At 48.3% G+C, this 24,698-nt stretch overlaps 1 protein-coding gene and 1 long non-coding RNA gene across 6 annotated transcripts in view; one reads left to right on the top strand and one right to left on the bottom strand.

Moving 5' to 3' along the window:
- EIF3L (eukaryotic translation initiation factor 3 subunit L) overlaps positions 1-10,342 on the top strand; it is a 28,668-nt gene extending 18,326 nt beyond the window's left edge. For 3 of the 5 annotated variants that reach the window (XM_072844026.1, XM_072844025.1, XM_072844024.1), the window contains exons 8-13: positions 795-966; positions 3,030-3,184; positions 3,895-4,065; positions 5,113-5,610; positions 9,126-9,206; positions 10,123-10,342. In XM_072844026.1, coding sequence (XP_072700127.1) covers positions 795-966; positions 3,030-3,184; positions 3,895-4,065; positions 5,113-5,610; positions 9,126-9,206; positions 10,123-10,161 — 1,116 coding nt within the window. In that variant the 3' untranslated portion in view covers positions 10,162-10,342. The remainder of the gene's footprint in view (positions 1-794; positions 967-3,029; positions 3,185-3,894; positions 4,066-5,112; positions 5,611-9,125; positions 9,207-10,122) is intronic. The other 2 variants (XM_072844028.1, XM_072844027.1) reach the window with 1 other exon arrangement.
- Positions 803-16,780, bottom strand: LOC140642861 (uncharacterized). The gene is made up of 2 exons (XR_012039262.1): positions 15,748-16,780; positions 803-3,572 (listed from the first exon to the last, which is right to left on the bottom strand). It is a non-coding gene; the product is annotated as an uncharacterized lncRNA (long non-coding RNA).
- Positions 16,781-24,698: the final 7,918 nt, after the last annotated feature.

Raw genomic sequence — 24,698 nt, 5'->3', positions numbered from 1 at the left:
GGGACTCGATCCTGGGACTGCGAGGTCACACCCAGAGCTGAAGGCAGACACTCAACCTGCTGAGCCACCCAGGCGTCCTGAGGAAGACGAGTTATAAGCCACTCCATTCTGACAGCCAGGCTAACTGCATTGTGAAGCTTAGAGACATTACATGGCTCCAGGCTGTGTTGGACCTCCAATTTTTTTTTTTTTTTTAAGATTTTATTTATTCATGAGAGACACAGAGAGAGAGACATACAGGCAGAGGAGGAAGCAGGCTCCCTGTGGGGAGCCCAGTGCGGGACTCCATCCCAGGACCCTGGGATCATGACCTCAGCCAAAGGGAGATGCTCAACCACTGAGCCACCCAGGTGCCCTTGACCCCAAATTGAGTATGTTTTTCACAGACTACCTTTCATCTTAGAGATTTTACTTAGCTGCGGAGAAATGACAGAATTCAGTATTAAATAAAATTAAGGGTTTTTTTTAAGATTTTATTTATTTGAGAGAGATTAAGACACCATTAAGTGGGGAGGAGAGAGAGAAGCAGGCTCCCCTTAGGAGGGAGCCCGATGTGGGCTTAATCCCAGGACTCACCCCCCACCCACCCCCCGATCATGACCTGAGCCGAAGGCAGACACCTAACCTACTGAGCCACTCAGGCTTCCCACAAATTGAGTTTAATCAGAGATATTTTGCAGAAACAAGTAGTGTACAGACCAGTTTAGCATGAGATGCAGTGCGCGTGCCGCCCAGCGCCACCCCACACTTCCTGTCGTGTACCACTGCTGCCTCTCTCCCTTCTTCCTCAACAGTTTCAGTCATTCAGTCAGTACCGCTGTAAGACTGCCAAGAAGTCAGAGGAAGAGATTGACTTCCTTCGCTCCAATCCCAAAATCTGGAATGTTCACAGTGTCCTCAATGTCCTCCACTCCCTGGTCGACAAATCCAACATTAACCGGCAATTGGAGGTGTACACAAGTGGTGGTGAGTGCTGCTTGCCATCTGTCCAGTGGAATAGAGGCCACATGCAGCCCAGGGGAGTCACCATGGCTTAGGCTGTGGGCTGCTTCTCTTTGGTGTTGGGTGTGAACAGTAGCCAAGTGCTGATGTTGAGGAATGTTGGGCTTGGCATTCTGTGGGTTGACAGACCAGCACTCAGGAGGTCTGATTTGCCGACGCTTCTACTGTGTCTCCAGGACCTTTATGTAGCCAAGCACTTCTCACGCTTTTTGGTGTCAGAACTGCTGTACAGTCTTTAAAGAGTGAGAATCACAGCATTTATCTATATACATTTTCTTTTTCCCTGTGAGAAGAGTGCCATTTTTGGAAATCTCTTTAGTGCCTGGCTCTGTAAAGAAGCTGGATTCTCAGTGTACTTCCATATTCAGCAATTACTGTATTCAGCAATTACAGTATGTGGTACAATATATAAGGGATATCTGGCCTCACTCAGACCTGGAGTTGGGAAAGCGAGGAGTATCTTAACAGCTTTTTCAGGTGGTTCTGATGTTCTTTGTTACCACATCCAAACTTGACAGTGGGAGTTTTGTATTTGTGAATTGCAGTGAGGAATTTGGAACCTTAGCAATGAACTTTTACTTTGTTATGTTAAGGTGTATTGGTCTATCCTGCAGCTTGAAAGGATCTTTTTATGCTGCACAATTTTGTAAAATACTGGTTTATTGAGTTATAAAGATTTTCTAAATGCTTTTTTTTTTTTAAGATTTTATTTATTTATTCATGAGAGACACACAAAGTGAGGCAGAAACCTAGGCAGAGGGAGAAGCAGGCTCCCTGCAGGGAGCTCGATGCAGAACTCAACCCCAGCACCCTGGGATCACAACCTGAGCCAAAGGCAGACGCTCAACCACTGAGCCACCCACGTGCCCTAGCTGACATATTTTATTATACAACCTAAAAAAAAAAAAAATACTTTGGTCATCAGCCTCATCAAATAAATCTATATTTGGAAGCTATTGGACTCAGGGTAGCAGATAAACGTTTTTAAAACTATGATTTTTGACTAAGCAGGGTCGGTCCCGGTTAGTACTTGGATGGGAAACTATGATTTTTGCTTAAAAGCTCACATTTTCGGGATCCCTGGGTGGCGCAGCGGTTTGGCGCCTGCCTTTGGCCCAGGGCGCGATCCTGGAGACCCAGGATCGAATCCCATGTCGGGCTCCCGGTGCATGGAGCCTGCTTCTCCCTCTGCCTGTGTCTCTGCCTCTCTCTCTCTGTGTGACTGTCATAAAAAAAAAAAAAAAAAAAAAAAGCTCACATTTTCATTGGCAGTGGCACTGTCAGTTCTTACTGAAATGTAACAGGCTCACCTCATTCATTTATAAGAAAATGTCTGCCAGATACTCTAAGTAACCATAATTTGTCAGTCATTCTTTTAAGTAAAAATGGTTTTCGTGAAAAAAAGTGGCTGGTTCTTTTACTGCGTGAGGGAAAGAATACAGTAATTGCTAATGCAGTTTGGTACCACTGCCTGGTTTATGCTAAGTTGTGAGTCATTTGTACCCACTGTTGTTTTTGCACCATCAGTGCAAATCTCACTCTAGTGAGAAAGACAAATAGGATCTTAGTGTTATTAGGAAAACAGCTTTGACCCCATGAACTTATTGAAAGTAGTTGCCTTGATGAGTAACTGCTCCTGATAAAAGGGGCCATCTCAATATTCTCAGGTGTCTTGGGACCAAGAAAATAACCAAAAACCACAACAGCCACTCCCCTCACGCAACTCCTGTTGGTAAATTTAAAATTAGTATAAGGCCAGGGACACCTGGCCAGTCAGTAAGTAGAGCATGTGATCTTGATCTTGGGGTCATGAGTTCGAGCCCCACATTAGGTATAGAGATTACTTTAAAAAGATTAGTTTAAGGTCAGGCATGTTGCCTCTGGGTGTTCCTTTGAAGGCAGTTATTCCCTGTTGCAGGAAGCTTTAGAGGCCAGTAGTAGGTGAAGAGTTGATTAATATTCAAGGCTCAGGTTTCCCTTCCTTCACCTGCCCCTGCTGAAATGTTCACCATGTCTATTTCTCTCAGGTGACCCCGAGAGTGTGGCTGGCGAGTATGGACGGCACTCCCTTTACAAGATGCTTGGGTATTTCAGCCTGGTGGGGCTTCTGCGTCTGCACTCCCTTTTAGGGGATTACTACCAGGCCATCAAGGTGCTGGAGAATATTGAACTGAATAAGAAGGTGATTACTTGTTTCCCCCTGCCCTGCTACCCAGAGCCAGAGACTCTGCTTTGAGAGAATCTATAAGGACAAGTTTCAGGGAGCAAAAAGAAGATTCTTCCCCAGGCCATTTGAAAATTGAGACTTGCATGTGGACAAGGTGCTTTCTCTTTGTTGCTTAGTAATACTTGAAATGTTCAGCGGTCTTTCTATTTTCAAAACAATGATAACGTAGATTTTTATTACTCCAGTTTCACTATTTAAGGAATTTGTGAAAGACTTAGTTCTAGGATAGTATAATGATGATTAGCTGTGGTGGTTTTTTCTTAGCCACAGAAAAACTGGTATTTTCTGGACACGTGTGTATGTATCATTCAGTCTTGTTGATCTGTTTCTTTATTGGGTTTACCTGGAAAATCAAGGAGTAGAAAGCAAGGAAGAATACATAACTGAGATGTGGAGGGATATGGAGCTGAAAGAAATGTTAAGGTCACCTGATCCAGTCCCTTTTTATTATATCTAACAAGATGGAGTTCTCAGGTCATATGATTTAGTAAATGGTATAATCTGTATTCAGAGCCTCTAACTCCAGAACCAGGGCTTCCCCTGGGTAGTTCAGGGCTTCTACAGGGGGCTTCTACTTCAGCTGACACTGGACCCTGCCAACTTCCAGACTCTCTCTGGGATGTATTGATTTGGGGACTTACGGATGCTTCTGCCTCCTTCCACAGAGTATGTATTCTCGTGTGCCTGAGTGTCAGGTCACCACATACTACTATGTCGGTTTTGCATATTTGATGATGCGTCGCTACCAGGATGCCATCCGGGTATTTGCCAATATCCTCCTCTACATCCAAAGGACCAAGAGCATGTTCCAAAGGACTACATACAAGTATGAGATGGTAAGGAAGCCTTTGACCAGCTTGATGTCTTGGTACCTATGCCAACAGTTTTTGGTAAATGCTATCCAAAATTTTGCCTTTTATATGTCCTTTCAGTAGGATGATTTCTTAATGGCTGGTCTACTCTTAGTTTCTTTTGTTGTGCCTATTATTTCAGACCATGAACTCCTTGACGATAAGGACAGTATCTTTTGTTTTACTTTTGTCCCCCAGCAGTGCCTACATTTATTCAGCAACAATTTGCTGAGTGTTCACTGGGCTGTGGGTGTTTTAAAGTGAGTTAGTTGGGGTACAACCCTCAAGCAGTTTGCCATGGAGGAGGGAGGGTCCAAGACATGCATAGAATTGGAAGGTATCTAGGCAGAGCAAAGGTGCTGAAACTTGTAGTACAGTGATGTAGCAGCACAATTAACTACTTTGTTGGAGGGCCGTAGATTAGTCAAATTGGGGTTTTGGTTCTGGGTAACCTTCACTACCCAGACTCCCAGCTGAAGTATTTAATCTTTATAGGCATTATGGTGCCATCAGAGTTTCTGGGTGACTTGGTCATAATGATGTGGGAGGATTGATGTGCCAGTGAAGTGTGGTGGGCCAGGGAGAGTGAGAAGAAGGCTCTACTAAAGAATCCAGGAGCCAGGGTAGCCTGGGTGGCTCAGTGGTTTAGCGCCATCTTCAGCCAGGGCATGATCTTGGAGACCTAAGATTGAATCCCATGTGGGGCTCCCTGCATGGAGCCTGCTTCTCCCTCTGCCTGTGTCTCTGCCTCTCTCTCTCTCTGTCTCATGAATAAATAAACAAAATCTTAAAAAAAAAAAAAAAAGGAATCTAGGAGCCAGTTCCAGAGGCTCTGGAAGTGGGCCAGAAGTTCAGTAGATCTAGAGGGCAGATTAGGAGAGACTTCGGGAAAGTTAACTGACCGAGGTAAACTAGGGAGAAATCAGAGGTCTGAGCGTAGTGTACTTGGGAGGGTGGTGGAGCCACGTTGGATGTGGGACCTCAGAAAGTCTATCTCATTTGACCCCGCACCAATTTCTCTTGCATCCCCAGATTAACAAGCAAAATGAGCAGATGCACGCGCTGCTGGCCATCGCCCTCACCATGTACCCCATGCGAATCGATGAGAGCATTCACCTGCAGCTGCGGGAGAAATACGGGGATAAGATGCTACGCATGCAGAAGGGTGACCCACAGGTCTATGAGGAACTTTTCAGTTACTCGTGCCCCAAATTCCTGTCACCTGTGGTGCCCAACTATGATAATGTGCACCCCAACTACCACAAGGAGCCCTTCCTGCAGCAGCTGAAGGTGTTTTCTGATGAAGTGCAGCAGCAGGCCCAGCTCTCCACCATCCGTAGCTTCCTCAAGCTGTACACTACCATGCCTGTGGCCAAGCTGGCCGGCTTCCTGGACCTCACAGAGCAGGAGTTCAGGATCCAGCTCCTTGTCTTCAAGCATAAGATGAAGAACCTAGTGTGGACCAGTGGCATCTCTGCCCTTGACGGTGAATTTCAGTCGGCATCCGAAGTTGACTTCTACATTGATAAGGTATGGCTGCCCCCTGGCCTCATCCTCTGGGGCCCTCTGTCTATCCATTCAGTAGGCAGTGTTTACCAGGTGCCTGCTATTCTGAGCATTTGGGTGGGACTTAGCAGTGAACAAAATCAGCAAAGATTTCTGCCCTCGCACCCATATTCTAATGTTAAAAAACAGGCATTATCGTGAAGCAGACCATGTGGTAGGTATCAATGCAAAATGAACACACCTTTTTAAAAATTTTTTTTTTTAATTTTTTTTTTTTAATTTTTATTTATTTATGATAGTTACAGAGAGAGAGAGAGGCAGAGACACAGGCAGAGGGAGAAGCAGGCTCCATGCACCGGGAGCCCGATGTGGGATTCGATCCCGGGTCTCCAGAATCGCGCCCTGGGCCAAAGGCAGGCGCCAAACCGCTGCGCCACCCAGGGATCCCTCTTTTTAAAAATTTTTAAAGAAAAAAGTTTCATTTGGGCACAAGTTAAGATGGCTGCTTGGAAATACACAGTCTTCACAAAGAGGAGAGTGCTCCAGGGAAGGAACAGTTGGGCAAGAGTATATACGTTTTTGTTTTTGTTTTTGTTTTACATAAAGAGTTATAAGTCGTGATGAAAGACTTTCCAGAAAGGCTGTAAGACTGGAGTCTAATGGGAATCAGCAAGGGTTTTTTTCTTTATGTTTGGAATGCTGCTTTTTGTTTTTGTTTTTTAATGAAGCAGCTGTACAGTGTGTACTTGGGACAGGAACAGAACCCATGCTTTGAGGTTTTGCCAAGACATTTTGACCCTGGGTAAATGTTTTACGAGGAGCAGGGCCCACAGTGAAAAGTTGAAAATTTCCTTTATTTTCTCATAGGTAGAAATTGCCAAGTGCTATGCATTTAAGGGTAATGGTGCTAGAAGATAGAGGTTGCATTATTACATAAGGTGCTCCAGGTAGCCTTTGTCCAGGAAGTTAAATTGTAGCTAAGACTTGAAGGAGGTGAAGAAATTAGCCAAACAAGTATGTGGGGGAGCAGCATTCCAAGGAGAGGGAGCGGTAAAGGCAAAGGCCCTGGGGTAGGAGTGAATCCAGTATTTTTGAGGGACAGCTTCAGTGTGGCTGCAGTGGCCTGTGAGAGGGTATTGTGGCAGAAGAGAAGATTGGAGAAGAAAGCAGGAGAGGATGGTACAGATTTTTGGAAGTAACTCAGCAAGTCGGAGTTATTCTCCTGACTTGTCCCCACCCTAGATTAGTTAGCACCTAGATTAGTGCTGCCTGGTTTTGAACTTGGTGTAATGGACTGACATAGCATGTGCTCTTTCTTTGTGACTGGCTTCTTTTGCTCAGTGTTACATTTGAGAGCATCGCCATGCACAACAGTCCATCAGTGCTCACTGCTGCAGTAGTTGGCTGCGATTTTCCCATTCTAATGCTGATGGACATTTGAGTGGTGTAGGTTATTACAAAAAGTACATGTGGTTTTAGAGACTGGCTGTCAGTGGTCCACTTAAGGGTTTTTTTGTGTGTGTAATAATTTTATAGATGCTTATGAATGCAGAAGTTATAGGTTTTATTTATTTATTTATTCATGAGAGACACAGAGAGAGGGAGAAGCAGGCTCCACGCAAGGAGCCCAATGTGGGACTCGAACCCAGGAATCCGGGATCACACCCTGACCCAAAGGCAGGCGCTCAACCACTGAGCCACCCAGGTGTCCCCGCCCCCCACATCAACTATTTATTTATTTGTTTATTTATTTTTATGATAGTCACAGAGAGAGAGAGAGAGAGGCAGAGACATAGGCAGAGGGAGAAGCAGGCTCCATGCACCGGGAGCCCGATGTGGGATTCATCCCGGGTCTCCAGGATCGCGCCCTGGGCCAAAGGCAAACGCCAAACCGCTGCGCCACCCAGGGATCCCTCACATCAACTATTTAAAGTCCTATTCGAATTTATTCTTGGTGCCTGACATATATTCTTTGGCAGTATTGGTAACCTGCTCCATCCTCCTATCATCACTTTGTGACCCAGCTGGACTAGCCCCAATTATCTAGATGGTCTTTTTTTTTTTTTTTTTTTTTTTTTTTAATTTATTTACTCATGAGAGACACAGAGAGAGAGAGGCAAAGACACAGGCAGAGGGAGAAGCAGGCTCCATGCAGGGAGCCCGATGTGGGACTTGATCCTGGGACTCCAAAATCACACCTTTAGCCAAAGGCAGATACTCAACCGCCGAACCACCAAGGCATCCCATAGATTGTCTTTTTTTTTTTTTTTTAAGATTTCATTTATTTATTTATTTTTAAAGATTTTATTTATTTATTCATGAGAGAGGGAGGCAGGCAGGCAGGCAGGCAGGCAGAGGGAGAATCCGGCTCCATGCAGGGAGCTTGATGCAGAACTCCAGGATCACAGCCCGGGCCGAAGGGACGCGCTAAACTGCTGAGCCACTCAGGGATCCCCAATTTTATTTATTTTTGAGAGTGAGCAGGAGCAGGGCTGGGACAGAGGGAGAGGGAGAAGTGGGCTCACTACCAAGTCCAGGACCCTCGGGATCATGACCTGAGCCAAAGGGAGATGCCTAACCGACTCAGGTGCTCCTGGATGGGCTTTACTAAAATACTTCTCCTGGGATGCCTGGCTGGTGCCGTTGGTAGAACATGTGATTCTTGATCTTAGGGTCGTGAATTCAAGCTTCATGTTGGGTGTAAAGTTTACTTCTAAATAAATAAAACACTTCTCCTAAGAATTAGTAACTTGGGGGATCCCTGGATGGTTCAGCAGTTTAGTGCCTGCCTTTGGCCCAGGGCATGATCCTGGAGACCTGGGATCGAGTCCCACGTCGGGCTCCCTGCATGGAGCCTGCTTCTTCCTCTGCCTGTGTCTCTGCCTCTCTCTCTGTGTGTGTCTCTCATGAATAAATAAATAAAATCTTTAAAAATAAATAAATAAATATTTTATTTTTTTAAAGTATGTTCTTCCCCCCCCCACATCCCCCCCACCCCCCCTTTGAACTCGTGACCCCGAGAACAAGAGCATGTCACACACTCTGTTGACTGAGCCAGTCAGGCATCCCTGCTTTCAGTCTTTCTGGCTTTTCTTTTTTTATCCTTGACTTGAAAAAAATCCCATCAAATAGATGCAGAAAGTTCTTGGGTCTTAACTTAGATTACATAGGAATTTACAAGTAAAATGGTATTCAACCACATTTGGGCTAAAAACAAAATTTAGAATCTGTACTCACAACCTTACACTCATAAAATATTGTATGAGATTAAAATGCTGTCTTGAAGAATGTGTTTATTGCTGAAAGCTTCCTGTTCATTGAAAAAGACTTACAAATAAAAATAAATGAATTAACAAAATTAAAATCAACCATCTAGAAAGAGCTGCTATCAACTGGTAATGCTCTTCCATTGAGTTTTTTTCCTGTTTGCTTTTGTAAACCACTGTAGGGGTTTATCTAGCACTTAGCAGCATGGTTACTTGAAAGTCCTTTAAGTGGCTGTACCTCACTGCTCCTCTCTGACTCTGCTTTTCCCACAGGACATGATCCACATTGCAGACACCAAGGTCGCCAGGCGCTATGGGGATTTCTTCATCCGGCAGATTCACAAATTTGAGGAGGTGAGCAGTCACAGTGTTTGTGGGCTGGAGGCAGAGGTTAGGAACTAGGTGGGGGAGTTTTGAAATTTTTTATTTTTCATTTCTAGAAGGCCCCAAGTTGGCCCTTTAAAGTTTCTGAGACTGGCTGGCTGCTTGGGGTTTGGGGAATGGGGTTGGGCCTGTTATAGCAGTTGCTGTGTCAGCCTTCTCTAGAGCATCTCTTTCCAAGATCTCTCTCTGCGGGTGGCCAGTTCTCCCCTCCCTCCTTGGTATTTCCTAATATGGGTGGATTCACTGCCTGCTCTTACCCATCCCTCCCCATTTGGCAGTTACTCTCTGACTTAAGACAGGTCTGGCCAGTTCCTGAAGGCAGAGGACAGGAAGCTGTGTTTTGACAGACTTGGTGCATTTCACTTCTTGCCCTAGGAGAGGTCTTGTGGGTCAGGCCAGACACTACAAGGATGCAGGGTGTGTGCGTGCTAGTCTCTGTGGCCATAGCTGGAGCCACTTTGTCCTGGTGTCTTGAGTTCTCCAGCAGAGGTCGCTACTATGCTCTTCTGGTCCATGCCATGAGGCTCTTCCTGCAGGATGATGCAGTCCTGGCAAGTTTAGCCACTCTGAGCCCTGTGTCTATAAAATGGCCAGAGCAATATAGGGTGTGTGTGTGTGTGTGTCTGTGTCTGTGTGTGTGTGTGGCGTGTGAAGGGCAGGTAGGAGAATAGTCTGCATGAATTGTGCAGGGCCATAGGAGTATCAGGAGTGGAGCACCTAATTGGGGCTTTATACACACAAAGTGGACACCCATACCTGTATCAGACACCCCTCCCTGACTTCAGGGGGTCAGCCCAGGGGTCTGTCCTGGTTGGTGATCATGCACACTAGAGGGAAAGGGTTGGTGAAATAACTATATCTAACTTGGCTTTTCTTTTTCTTTTAGCTCAATCGAACTCTGAAGAAGATGGGACAGAGACCCTGAGGACATTCACACTCTTGTTAGGAACTCATTTTAGGGTCTTTGTAGGTGGGGCCTATTTTTGTCTCCATGAAGCCTTTGCCTAGATCAGCCATCAGCAATTCAGCTGAGTTGAAGTTTATTTGGATTAAGGACTATTTGGATTTTAAATAAGTCTCAGTAAAAGATCTTCTTTGGAGCCAGATTTGTCATCTCATCATTGTTGGGGGGAATCTGGTTGAGGGTGACAATATGTGATTTCCTCTAACACTTTTCTCCTGATCATCAGTTGTTGGTATTTCGATTGCATTTGCAGTTTGCAGGACATTCTCACCTTCAGTATCTTATTTGCACCTCACAAGAAACCTGTGGGCAGTAAGTGACCTACCATGATTTGCATGCATGTTAACGGAAGTGCTGGGTCTTGGGCAAAAGCTTGGACCACCTCCTGCTGCCATGAACTGTGCTAAGAGGAAGCCGGGTACGCTGCTGACCCCTCACAGCGCAGGAGTGGCAGTAGAATCCCCACTTCACAGATGAGGAAGTGCACTCAGGTTGTAAAGTGACTTGCTCGATGTCCTGTAGTTCTCAAAAAGCCAAGACTTGGCTCCCAACGACCACTTTTTTCTACTGTCTTCTGCCTATGTCTTTAATACTTCACGCTGGAAACCGTGACTTATGTTATGTGCAGCCTCTCCCACCCTCAGTGAGTTTGATACAGCTGCTTTTCAGCACCTTCATGGCCAGTCACAACTGAGTTGTGTCTGTTTTTCTCACTCCTGCCATTCCTTCCTTAAATGCATAGTGGGGCTCTGCCATCTTGGGGACTTCCCTGGGAAGAGCCACTTCAAAACCTAGCAGCCTACACTATTTACTGTCAGAGCCAATTTCTAATCTTCTAACAAAGCACAGACAACACAGATGTATGATTGTTGAAAACTTCACTGAAGCTGATTGCCTCAGGCATCTCACTGGACCTATTCATTAATGGTCAAATGTTCTTGTTACTACAGAAATTTTGTATTAGGAGTAAGTCCTCAGGGAGGTCTCATTAAGTTTATGCATTGTCTCATTTATTCTGGAGCCAGGTAGACTTGGTATCCTGATTTTATTGATGAGGAAATTGAGGCTTGGGATAATCACATAGTTTGTCCAAGATCAAGGTAGTAGGTAGTGAAAACCTCCTTTTGCTTTAGAAAGTCCTACCCTAAGACTGGCAGGAAGAGACGAAGTGGCAATAAGCCCATAAAAATCTGTGTGGTCTATAAGCCTTAAAGTGAAGGTGCATTTTCTGGAACTTTGCAGGACATGGCTGGTGAGGCTGCTTGGTGTGTCCTTGTGACAGGGTTGCTAGGAATTCTTGAGCTAGACTTTGGCTCACCTGATGTATGATTGCTTCTGTTTGAGTTTTTGGATTATGAGTGAGCTTAAGAATGTGGAAAGAGGGCAGCCCAGGTGGCTCAGCAATTTAGTGCGGCCTTCAGCCCAGGGCCTGATCCTGGAGACCCGGGATCGAGTCCCACGTTGGGCTCACTGCATGGAACCTGCTCCTCCCTCTGCCTGTGTCTCTGCCTCTCTTTCTCCTCTCTCTCTCTCTCCCCCCCTCCCTCCCTGTGTCTCTCATGAATAAATAAATAATCTAAAAAATAATGTGGAAAGAGCCACTGACACCTGTATTAGAGTCTGAATTGTGTCACTAATACACCCTGTGGCCCCTCTGAGCTGGTAGCCTTGTCTGAAAATGGAGGTCCCTCTTCAGGATGTGAGGTGGGGTGGATGTGGAAGTGCCATGTTACCCACTGATGCGCAGTGTCCTTGCGAGGTCTTAATGCCTGCTCCCCAGCAGAGCTGGGCCTGCTATAGGCGCTATCATGGGGACTTAGATGGGAGGCATTTCCTGGAGCTGGGCTGAATGGCTTCCTCCTTAATCTGGGTGGTAGCCCTAGACCTACCACCCCAAGGTGGGCACCAGTGCAGCTCTCAGGGTAGAAGGCCCTCCTTGCAAGTCAAGGGTAGGAGTTAGCATTTTGAATAAGATAGTTAGGAAAGACCACACTGATAGGTGTCATTTGGGCAGAGACCTGAAAGGGGCAAGGAGGCAGACGTTGAGCTACCCGGGAGAAGTAGGAATTTCCAGGAAGAGGAAATTGCAGGTGCACAGGTCATGAGGCCAGAGCATGTTTTGTGTGTTGAGAGAATGTAGGGAAATGGCCAGTGGAAGCCGAGTGAGCTAGGGTGTGAGATAGGGAGAGGCCAGATGTGGAGTGAAACTCCCAGTCATCTATAGGCTGCAAGTTCTATGACTAAATCTGAGTGAGGGATCCTTGGGTGGCGCAGTGGTTTGGCGCCTGCCTTTGGCCCAGGGCGCGATCCTGGAGATCTGGGATCGAGTCCCACGTCGGGCTCCCGGTGCATGGAGCCTGCTTCTCCCTCTGCCTGTGCCTCTGCCTCTCTCTCTCTCTCTGTGTGACTATCATAAATAAATAAAAATTTAAAAAAATAAAAAAATAAAAAAATAAATCTGAGTGAGATAGGTTTTCACCAGGCAGGTTACAGAACTTGGCTAAGAGCTGGAGTGGAGTCAGGATTTGAACCCAGGTCAGCCCAGTTTTACAGTCTGCTGCCTCTGAGATAACCATCCTGCAGTTTTGCTTCACTCCCCAAAGGGAAAAAAACAAAAGCATTAATATGTAATATGTAATAAGTCCGAACATTCACAGAGCTTTTGGTAGCTTTCCAAACACTTACTCATCTGTTACCTTGCTGGATCCTGACAAGTGGCAGAGTCAGGATCCTGCCACGCATTTTGATTGCCAGACCAGTGCCAACCAGACCTTACCCATGTGGCACCTGTCTGTGGTTCCCTGGCCTCCTAAAGAACGGCTTATCCAGCACCGTCTCTTCGGCTGTTCCCCCAGTGAGTCCTCAAGTTCGGCTAGGATGGCTCAGGAATTCAGACCCACCTGAGCAGCCACCTGGAGTTAGCTTGTTGGAATTCAGCTCCAGAGTCTCATAGCTCATGACAGTCTCTTGTCTCCATCATTAAAACTATGCCAGGTCAAGGTGTGTTGTGTCTGACACAGCCTCTCAGCACTCTTCTTGCTGTGCCAGGAGACAGGCCATTTCAGCTCAAGGTCACACAGACCCAGTGTGTGAGCGCCTGGCTTGGGGCCACTTCCCAGCAGCTCAGTCCAGGCCCAGCAGCAGCGCCGGGCAGCCAGCAGCCCTCAGGAGGGGGCAGGCACAGCTGAACTCTGCCTGGTACGGCTCGAGGAATGCAGGGCATTCAGCAGCTGCAGCCAACTTGCAGGGGTTTTATCCCAGCTTGCCCAGAATGGAAGCGACAGGGTTATAATCCTCCCATACATACAGGCAGTGCAAGTTTTGTTAGGGAATGGGGACCATGGGGTGGTACCCGTTACCAAAGTGCTGCACTGACAAGACAAAGCGGCACAGCCAAGTGTGTGGGCTTGGGCTCAGTCAGATCTGGGTTTGAGTCCCAACTCCATATATGAGCTGTAGAATCACAGCCAAATTATTTAGCTTCTCACCGTCTCACGCACCTGCCTCAGGACTGCTCTGTTGAAGTTGTACGAAGTACTTAGCACCTGGCCATAGTTTGTTGAGGGAACGAAGGCCATTATTAGCTAGCCATGACCTTGGAAGTCAAAGTACTAGATGGCACTACACAGGCAGAAAGGTCCTGTGTAGATCAGCATGGCTAAGGCAGCCCCCGTGGCCCAGCGGTTTAGTGCCCACCTTTGGCCCAGGGCGTGATCCTGGAGACCCAGGATCGAGTCCTGCATCAGGCTCCCTGCATGGAGTGCTTCTCCCTCTGCCTGTGTCTCTGCCCCTCTCTCTCTCTCTCTCTCTCTCTCTCTCTCTCTGCCTCTCTGCCTCTCATGAATAAATAAAGTCTTAAAAAAAAAAAAAAAGATCAGCATGGCTAGTTCAGGGAGGAACAGGGACTTCGAGCCTTCAGATTCAGCCAGGGGCTTTCTCCACAACCTGTTCCTTGGTGCCCCAAAGGCAGGTCTGTGTGGAGACACTGAAGACCAGTTCAAAGGAAGGCTAAGGCACTTGTCTGGAATAGCCTGGCCACAGAGGAGCTGGGTCTCTGCAGTGGAAGCAGCGGCATGGGGGCAAGTGGGATAATTCAAGAGAGGTTTGGGAAGGTCATAGAGTACAGGACTTGGTAGGAGGGGGAGTGGGGGACAGATGCCGAGTCCTCTGGCTTTTGCAGCTGGGGAGATAGTAGACTCTCAGATGGGGGTAGGTGGAGCAGGTTTGGGACAGGAGGCGTGTGCAGATGGGTAGAGAACTGGGTTTGGACATGAGTTCAAGGGTCCTGTGGGGCACCCAGGTGGAGATGCCCAGGATGTAAGAATTTGGGCAGAGGCAATACACAACTGGGGCTGGAAGCTTGATCTTCAGACCCCGAGGCTGGAGCTGGTTCCTCGGTACATAGACCAGCCTCTGGTGGCCTTGGCTTCCTTTGCACGGTGTCTCTCTGGCTTTTTCATACACTGGGTCGGTTGCAAACCCAAGATGGGGCTTCTCCCCTGAGTCGGGCTTTGACCTTGGGTGGCTACTGATCAGCTCCTCCTTTGCAAAATGAGGTAGTGAGACCAGCTGCTCCAAGGGTGCAGCATCCTGGGTAACCTAGGAGTCCCATGAACACTAGAGGAAAGAGGTGGCACTTAGGAGCAGTGGCCTTTGCAATAAAGAGAATTAGCTGAAGGGTGCCTGGGTGGCTCAGGTCATTAACCCTGGGGGTCCTGGGATGTGGTCCCAGTCAGGCATCCTGCTTAGCAAGGCCTCTGCCCCTCCCTCTGCTCGTGCTCCCTCTCCCCTCCCCTCTCAAATAAATAAATAAAATCTTTAAAAATTGAGCTGAATGAATGATGAGTGCCTGAGGGAGTGAAAGGATTGAATGAAACAATATAAGTGTATGAATAAGTGATAGAGTGTGCCTTAAATCTTTTCTAGAACGGAGAGGCGTAAAATGAATAAATGCACTATCCTGCAAGCTTCAGCCAGTGCAAGCAGTGGCTGTGACTGTGCCGGCTTCTACCAGTGGCCATTAGTCCCCACCCCTGGCCCGCCCAGCAGCCTGGAGATGGGTTGGACTGAGCCTTTGCTCCGGGTCAGGTGTGGGGGGTAGGGCATCAGGAAGAGGCTGCAGGGGAGGGGCACCCTGAAGCTCCAAAGCCTGACCAGCAATTTCCTGATGTTTTCCGGGAGTGCAGAGGCTCTGGGAAGCTGCAAATCATCCTTGCTTCCTGTGGCTCACATTCCTGTCAAGCTGGTAGCTAAAAATCCCAGCTTTCCTTATTTCTGGCCCCACCCTGTCCCAGCTGCTCATCAAGATCAAGGTACCTCCCTTCTGCCCTCACCCCCACTACCCTGTGTTCCCCTGAGGCCAGTGACCGCGATGGTGGGCTCCTCTCCTGGTTAGGAAGCGGCAGGGAGCCTGGGCCCCAGGCCTGACATGCCCTCTTGCAAGCGGGCACGTTTCTGGCACGATGTTGAACTTCTCTGAGCCTCAGCTTCCTCCTCAGACAAGTGGAGAGAGTAATTGCCCCCAGCCCCGGGCCCTCTTAGCCTTACCATACAAAGCTGCAGCATGTGCTAGAGTGTTACATCCGTCTTGTGCTGTGTCACCTGGAGGTGAGGCATCCCCTCTCTAACCTCTGTTGTATTTAGAGGAAGAAGCAGCTCCCTCTCAGAGCTTCCACAGAAAAGTCTCACTTTCTGTTTCAGACAGGAAGAGCTGCCTTGCTCACAGTTCCGTGTAGATAGGTAAATGGGAGACAAGTAGTCCTTTTCTAGTGTCTGACAGCCTGGTCGGGTGGTCTGGCCTGTGGCTAACCTAAATCTCTTCAGCCTGATAGCCCCTTCCTTGTCGCTTTTTCCTCAGAGGAGAGGTGACCTCCCAGTGTCAGAAAGGCTCTGAAACCATTTTCCGCTCTGCCTGCTTTTCATCTGCAGAGCTGGCCAGGGAGTTTATATAAAGAGGTGTTGTTGGGAGAGCTCCAGCATTCCTGATCTCCACCATAACCCCTGGCCATCCCTGAGGAGTCAAAGCGCAAGCAGGGCGGGCTCTGCAGACTCGACTCTGAGGCCTTCCAGTCTCCCTCCTTCTCCTTCCTGTCGCCCCTCCTGTGGACATTTAGGGTCTTAAATACTGTATCAGCACCCAGGCACGGACGCTGCTAGGAGAATCCCAGTACCAGTCATGTGTATCACAGTTGGAAGTGAGGTGGAAAGTCACAAGAGGGCAGCCCTGGTGGGGCAGTGGTTTAGGGCCGCCTGCAGCCCGGGGTGTGATCCTGGAGACCTGGGATTGAGTCCCACATGGGCTTCCCTGCATGGGGCCTGCTTCTCCTTCCTCCTGTGTCTCTGCCTCTCTCTCTCTCTCTCTGTCTCTATGAATAAATAAATAAAATCTTAAAAAAAAAAAAAAAAGATTTGGGATCCCTGGGTGGCGCAGCGGTTTGGCGCCTGCCTTTGGCCCAGGGCGCGATCCTGGAGACCCGGGATCGAATCCCACGTCGGGCTCCCGGTGCATGGAGCCTGCTTCTGCCTCTGCCTATGTCTCTGCCTCTGTGTGTGTGTGTGTGTGACTATCATAAAAAAAAAAAAAAAATTCCAGAGCAACTTATTAAAAAAAAAAAAAAAAAGAAAGTCACAAGAACACCAAGGCTGGAGGCTTCAGGGGCTCCCTGTCCAGGGCTGACCTCCAGCTGATGCTCCAGGGAGGGTTCTTGGGCACCAAGCTCACAGGTAGATAAAAAGGAGTGAATTTGTAGTACAAACTAGGTGTGCAGTGGTGAACTGGACACATTGCCGGCTTCAATACACCAGTGACACCTTTGTGGTAAAAGTTCTTTGTGAAGTCAGAGCTAGGCAGTATGGCTTCAACAGGCTTTAACCCCTCAAAACCTTATCAGTAACTGGGGGTCCCGTGATAGTCCCTAGCCCATAGAGTTGCTGTGAGGAGTCAAAGAGATAATGCCCTTTAACAACAACAACAGCAACACACACACGTTAAGGATTTCATAGTCCATTGAGGGAGACGTGTATGCACAAATAAATGCCACACAATGTGAGCAACTGTTCAAATGCCACCTCCTCCATGCAGCCCTCAGGGATGCACCCTGAGTCCCCAGGCAGGAGATGAGAGGCTCCTTCTGAAAGCCCTGTTGTCCCTTTCCTCATTTCTCCATCGCATTGCTTGTCTTTCTGTGAATGTTTATTATAATTGTTTACACACCTGTCTTCCACACTGGTCTGCCTCCAGGGGAGGCACGGGGAAATTCCTTCCTGAAATCAGCAAGGGATATCCCCTCTAGGTTCCATCTAATTGTAAGGGTGGAATTCTGTGAGAAGGCCTGGAGTTGTGGCTCCTGCCAGGGCCTATCATGGAAGGCTTCAGGGAGAAGGTGATGTCTGAGCTGGGCCTTGAAGCCTCTACAGGATTTAGAACAGCAGCCATAGGCGTTTCAGGGATGGCCGAAAGGGGTGCGGGGCAGGGTGGCAGCCTGTAGCACAGAGAGGAGGGTCAGAGGTGGAGTTCAGTCCCCATCCTAAGTGTCTCAATCACCCTGAGCGAACATCTCCCCTCCCTGGGCTCTAGACGGTCATGTCAGTATTATGAGGGGGCTTTGCTAGCTAACCCCTAATGGTCCTTGCCAGCTTGGATATTTAGTGGCTTCTTTGACCTGCCTCTCTTCCTGAGACAGACCCAGATAGCAAAGTAGGAGTACTTCGGCACTCAGCACCCTCCAAATGACAGGCAGCGTGTGGTCTTCTCTGTTCTGGAGAGTTTAGTTGGAAGGTTGTTTGGTTTTAGGGTAAGAATATGAGCCCTCATGGCTAGTCCCAGATCGTTGTCCTGAATGTCTGTGCGTGGGGAGAGGCATAGCCTTTGAAAAAAGGTTTGGGATAGCTGCCTATCCCCAGACATAGCTGGGATTCCAGGGGACCGAGCTCACTCTGGCAGGCCCAGGTCAAGGCTTGGGGCTCAGGATGCTGTCCTGGCATGCTCCGGGCATGCTTCTTGGCCCAGCACGCCCGAAGAGCAGCAAAGCAGCCGACACGTCTGCCACCCAAGCCTCCCACGCGCCTCCTTCTGCTCCCAGGCCCCAGCTCTGAGGTCCCACAATGCTTCCATTGTCCACAGCTCTGCCAGGCTCCCCCCAGGGAGCAGCTCAGAGCCAAGGGTCTGGCCAGGGCCCTGATTTCTGGGGGCACAGCCTAGGCAGTCAGACCTACAGGGAACTTGGAGGATCATAGAATCTGGCAGAGAAGTTTAGAAGGAAATCTTGGAATGAGAACACCACGGGTGCTGAGGCTCCAGACTCGGGGAGGGATGGCCCAGTTCCATGGCCACACTCCCTTGTCTTATTTTAGTTTTTTTCGCTATAAAGTTATACTTGCTCCACCTGACCTACCCAGATTTCTCATCTTTCCAGTGATCTGCCCCCCTGTGGCCCTGTGGACAGATTTCGTCTTGCTCACTTGGGGCCGGTTTTGTATTTAAATCGGAGCCCTGTTTTCTTCTAGCGGTGCGGACGACATTGCAAACAATGTTGTGTCGGCACAAGAAAGTTAAAATGATTTTTTTCCAAGTGATTGGTTGATACTACGATCAGAACAAGAGTTGAAAAATGAACTAGGGCAGCCCCGGTGGTTCAGTGGTTTAGCACCGCTTTCAGCCCAGGACCTGATCCTGGAGACCCAGGATCGAGTCCCATGTCAGGCTCCCTGCATGGAGCCTGCTTCTCCCTCTGCCCGTATCTCTGTCTCTCTTTCTGTGTCTCTCATGAATAAATAAAAATCTTAAAGAAAAATACACGGGGTCAGAAAGTAAAATGGTGGTTGCCAGGGGCTGGGAGCAGGGGGAGGGGAAAAATTTGGAGGGAGTGCCAGTGGGTACAGAGTTTAGGGAATGATGAAAATGTTCTTAATAGTGGTGATGGTTGCACAGCTCTGTGAATATGTTAAAAACCACTGAACTGTACATTTGAAAGGAGTGGATTTTATGGTATGTGAATTATATCTCAAAGCTGTTATTTTAAAAAGCTATACCTGCCGTTGTCATTAAATCAAACCATTACAACTTATAAAAAGGGAGTCCGCCATACGCCCAGTCTCACTCCCAGAGTTAACCACCCCCAGCATTTAGGCAGGTACCCTTTCTTCCACATGTTTAAAAATTCCATCTGTAGGGATGCCTGGGTGACTCAGCGGTTAGCGCCTGCCTTTGGCCCAGGGCGTGATCCCGGGGTTCCAGGATCGAGTCCCGTGTCGGGCTCCCTGCATGAAGCCTGCTTCTCCCTCTGCCTGTGTCACTGCCTCTCTCTCTCTCTGTCTTTCATGCATAAATAAATAAAATCTTTTTAAAAAAACTTCCGTCTGTATGTTCATGTAAATGTTGAGATACATAAATATATATGATGTTACATATCTATCATATATATATAAATTTTCTTCTGCAAAAATGGGATCCTTTTATACCTATTATTCTGCAGCTTGCTTTTTTCACTTTTCAGGATGTGTTTCCATGATATTCTTTTTTTTTTTTTTTTAATTTTTTTTTTTCAATTTTCATTTATTTATGGTAGAGAGAGAGAGAGAGAGGCAGAGACATAGGCAGAGGGAGAAGCAGGCTCCATGCACCGGGATGCCCGATGTGGGATTCGATCCCAGGTCTCCAGGATCGCGCCCTGGGCCAAAAGCAGGCGCCAAACCGCTGCGCCACCCAGGGATCCCTTTTTTTTTTTTTTTTTTTATGATAGTCACAGAGAGAGAGAGAGAGAGGCAGAGACATAGGCAGAGGGAGAAGCAGGCTCCAAGCACCGGAAGCCCGACGTGGGATTCGATCCCGGGTCTACCAGGATCACGCCCTGGGCCAAAGGCAGGCGCTAAACTGCTCCGCCACCCAGGGATCCCCATGATATTCTTTTTAACAGTTGTGTGGTTTTCTGTCGTGTAGCTGTCCTGAAAGGTAATTACCCAGTCCCTTACTAATGAATGTTTAGGATGTTTCCATTGCTTTGCTGTTAGCAAACAAAGACCATATTTGTGTGTACCTCTCGGGGCCTCTGGGATAGTATTTTGGAGGACAGAATATTCCACCTTTTATAGATGTGGACATTGAACTTAGGTAGATGACATCTTTGTCCAGAATCTTCCAGCAAGTCCCTGACGGAGAGGGTGGGTGAAATGGGGCCCACCAGGTATCCTCTCCCACCCCCAGGAACGCTCTCTGGCTCCGGGAGAGAAGCAGTCTACTGGCCTCTGAGCAGGTGCAGAATCAGGGAAACTCAACAGCCAGAGGTGCCCAGTGGCAATAATGAAATTCTTTCTCCCCACAGCCTCTCCAGGTTCCCTCCAGGGCAGTCCTTCTCTTTCTCTCTTTTTTAAAAATCTCTACGCTCAACATGGAGCTCAAACTCAGCCAGAGATCAAGAGTCACATGCTCTACAGACGGAGCCAGCCAGGCGCCCCTCAATCCCTTTCCTTTCATCTCTCTGACACTGACCTTGAGATCTGTGCAGGGGAAGAGGCGGGGGTGGGGCGGGGGGGGGGTGGGGGAGCAAGGATAAACCTTAATTCCTGGTCATCTCCTCACTCTTTCATTCCCACCAGTGTTCATTCTATGTTAGCTTCCCCTACCCCAGTGGGTTCTGTTTTTTCATCCTATCTTTGCCTTTGCCTCCTCCGCAGCCCTCCTACAAAACAGGTTGGCAGGAAGAATGGCCAGCGGAAGGCATGGCGCTCTTTCCCAAAGAAATCCAGGAGCTCCTCTGGACACTTTCATTTCCCTTGCCCTTTATCATGCTGGACAAAGATCACCCAGTAGATTGTCTCACTCACCAGACTAGCCAGCCCTTGCCTGCCAGGATCCTGCCCGGCCACCGGGACCCCTGCAGCTATTACCCTGGGATAAATGAGAAAGGATTCAAACTCTACTTTCAGTGGCATCTCTCACTGGCTTACATTGAATTTGCTTTCTTGGGGGATGGATGCTTTTCAACTCAAAGATCCCCATCTCAAAGTTCCCTTCCCTGGCTGCCCTGGTTGTCTCCATGGCTCTAGCACAGCATCTTGCTCTATATTTTTTCTCCCCAGCACCGCTCACCATCTGAAATTATTTTCCTTCATTTTCTTGTTCCCTGCCTGTCTTCCCTGCTAGAAAGTTAATTCCATGAGGGAATTCCCTGTCTTGTTTACTCCTATCTCCCCTAGAACACCCATGCTGGGAAGCTGGTGCTCAGGAAATATTTGTTGAATCCACGCATGAATTCAAACTCAGGTACAAGGTCTGAAAGGAAAAGTTTCAAGCTGACAACTGTGGCTATTTCTTAGAAGGGGATTGGGATTGATGAGACAACTTGGAACTTTAGCTTTTATTTTTCAATTTTTTAAAAGATTTTATTTATTTATTCATGAGAGACACAGAGACACAGGCAGAAGAAGTAGGCTCCCTGCAGGGAGGCCAATGTGGGACTCTAGGACCCCTGAATCACACCCCGAGGCAAGGGCAGATGCTCAGCTGCTAAGACACCCAGGCATCCCTTATTTTTCAATTTTTGAGGAGGAGACTGTGATCACTTAATTGGTAGTTAAAAAATAAAGAAAAACACTGAATTAAGGGCCCAGATCCCTCAGGCCTAATCCTGAAATTATGGTTGATTTGGGGCCAGTGACTTGACTTGCCTAGCCGTCTGTGGCTTCTGACCTCACCTGTAAACACAGTTCCAACTCCCACCTAAACCCTGGATTTACAGTCTGCATGGCACTTTTCCTTTCCCTTCTTCTTCTTCTTCTTTTTTTTTTTTTTCCAAAGCAAGTTCTATGCCCAACGTGGGGCTTGAATGTGCAAACTTGAAGATCAAGAGTCAAGTGCTCTACCGACTGAGCCATTTAGGTGTCCTGTGTACAAGTTTTTTATCCATTGTCTCAGCAGATTACCCACACCCCTGGGACAGAGGCAAGGCAAAGATTATTATCCCCATGTTTTAGGGTAGGAAATTGGGGTTCATAGCGGTTAGTTGTCTGGCCTGCAGTCACACAGCTGTGTCCATGCAGGTCCTTATTTCCTCTCGTGGTGAGCTGACTCAGATAATGAGTTTATAAGGCCCACAAATGGGCTAATGGGGGCCCAGAGGGCTATGCCATATAAGTTATTATTATGGCAACGGGATCAAGGTCTGATCTGGAGCTGTCTTCAGGGAGCCCCTTAGGCTGGCGAGGACGGGAATAGAATCTCTTCCGGGTTTTGTTTTATCTATTTATTTATTTTTAAAGATTTTATTTATTTATTTATTTATTTATTTATTTATTTATTTATTTTTAAATTTTTATTTATTTATGATAGTCACAGAGAGAGAGAGAGAGAGAGAGAGAGAGAGAGAGAGAGAGGCAGAGACACAGGCAGAGGGAGAAGCAGGCTCCATGCACTGGGAGCCCGATGTGGGATTCGATCCCGGGTCTCCAGGATCGCGCCCTAGGCCGAAGGCAGGCGCCAAACCGCTGCGCCACCTAGGGATCCCAAGATTTTATTTATTTATTCATGAAAGACACCCAGAGAGAGGCAGAGACATAGAGGGAGAAGCAGGCTCCCTGCAGGGGAGCCTGAAGCGGGACTTGATCCCAGGATCCTAGGATCAGGACCTGAGCCAAAGGCAGGCACTCAACCACTGAGCCACCCAGGCACTCCCCTCCTGGATTTTATTATTTTTTAAAGATTTTATGTATTTATTCATGAGAGACACACAGAGAGAGGCCAGAGACACAGGCAGAGGGAGAAGCAGGCTCCATGCAGGGAGCCCGACGTGGGACTCCATCCCTGGTCTCCAGGATCAGGCCTTGGGCTGAAGGCGGTGCTAAATCGTTGAGCCACCTGGGCTGCCCCCCTTCCTGGATTTTAAAGAAAGAGTCCTGGGATCCCTGGGTGGCGCAGTGGTTTAGCGCCTGCCTTTGGCCCAGGGCACGATCCTGGAGACCCAGGATCGAATCCCACATCGGGCTCCCGGTGCATGGAGCCTGCTTCTCCCTCTGCCTATGTCTCTGCCTCTCTCTCTCTCTCTGTGTGTGACTATCATAAATAAATAAAAATTAAAAAAAAAAAAAAAAAGAAAGAGTCCTGGTGGTCTTTGAAGGCCAGGGTGGGTCCTGAGGCCAAGTCTCTGATTTAGTGAAAGGAACATTCCTGGAGTTGCTTTCCCACAGGGGGCAGGGTAGGAGGTGGCAAGCACAGGCTGGTGTGGACCAAGCGTCCAAGGGGGATCACTAGGCAGCCTGGCACTTACAGCAGCCACTTCCTAGGTGGCCCCAGAGAGAGTCCACACTCTGGACCAAGAACACGTTGTCTAACCTTGAACAGATCTAAGATGTGAGGCTGGTCCTGGCTGGGGTCATAATGGCATTCTAGGCTGGGGCTTAATGGGTGTTTGAGGAGGTGGGAATCCCCAAGGGGGCTTCTCTCCTCCACAATACACCCAAAAGGCCCCAGGTGAGAAGCCAGGTATAAAATGTTTTCAATCCATTTTGTCACACATTTACCAGGTTACCAGGTAACAATAATTACAATTTACAAGTGATTGAAAGGTCGGGTGTGTTATATCTGAATCCTCTCAGCCACTTTGTAAAGCTAGAATTATTTCTATTTTCTTTACTTGAGAATAATTAACATGCATTGTTCCATTAGTTCCAGGGGTACAATATACTGATTCAACAATTCTATACCTGACTCAGGAATTATCCCTATTTTTAAGCTATGGAAACAGGTTCGAGGGCGCACAAGATCATACTGCCAAGGGACTGGGGAAAGCCAGGATTCCAGCCTGGGTGGATAGGACTCCCAGAGCCCTGCTCTTCCCAGCCTCCAACAGCTAAGGGGTGACAGCGGTGACTAAGACCCTGCTCCTTCCCTTGGGGGTGGAGCGACAGACCTATCCCAGCTATTATATTGGTCAAAGTGACGTCACCACCATGGCAGCTGAGTGGAAAGCTGATTCATCTGAGGTCAGGAGGGACTTCTGGGGGGAGGAGCCGCTGACCCAGGTCTTGGAGAGGGGAGCAGGAGGCTTGGGGGTTCCAAAGCCCTGAGGCCCAGAGCCCCACCAGACAAGGGCCTGCTTCCTATGGGTTCTGCCCACGGGGCCCCACCCCCCACCACTTCTTGGGGCGGGAGGAGCCGACACAGGGGCCGACACAGGGGGAGCGCACTCCGAAGGACCAGTTGTCAGGCTCAAGACACCACTGAGTGCACACCTGGACTGATGGGGGTGGGGGCTGAAGTCTGGCAGGCAATGGGGGGAGGGGAGGGTGACAGACTGTGGAGGTCAGGGGTGTTTTGGAGGGGTGAGACGGGGTCAGGGAAGCTGGTGGCCATCTGGGGTGCTTTGGGCTCAGCAGGGGCACTGCCTGCCCAACGTTTCAGGCAGGAGGGCTCAGTGGGTTTAGGGAAAGTCGGTGTGGGGGGTCTGCAGGTCCTTAGGCCAAGGAGCGGGAAGAGGGCAGGAGCGGAGAAAGGATTCCAGGTGGGC

The sequence above is a fragment of the Canis lupus genome, chromosome 11 (genome assembly GCF_048164855.1).
Source record: "Canis lupus baileyi chromosome 11, mCanLup2.hap1, whole genome shotgun sequence".
NCBI classification, from domain to species: domain Eukaryota; kingdom Metazoa; phylum Chordata; class Mammalia; order Carnivora; family Canidae; genus Canis; species Canis lupus.
Note: the sequence above shows the minus strand (reverse complement) of the source record. Positions and strands in the feature narration are given on the sequence as shown.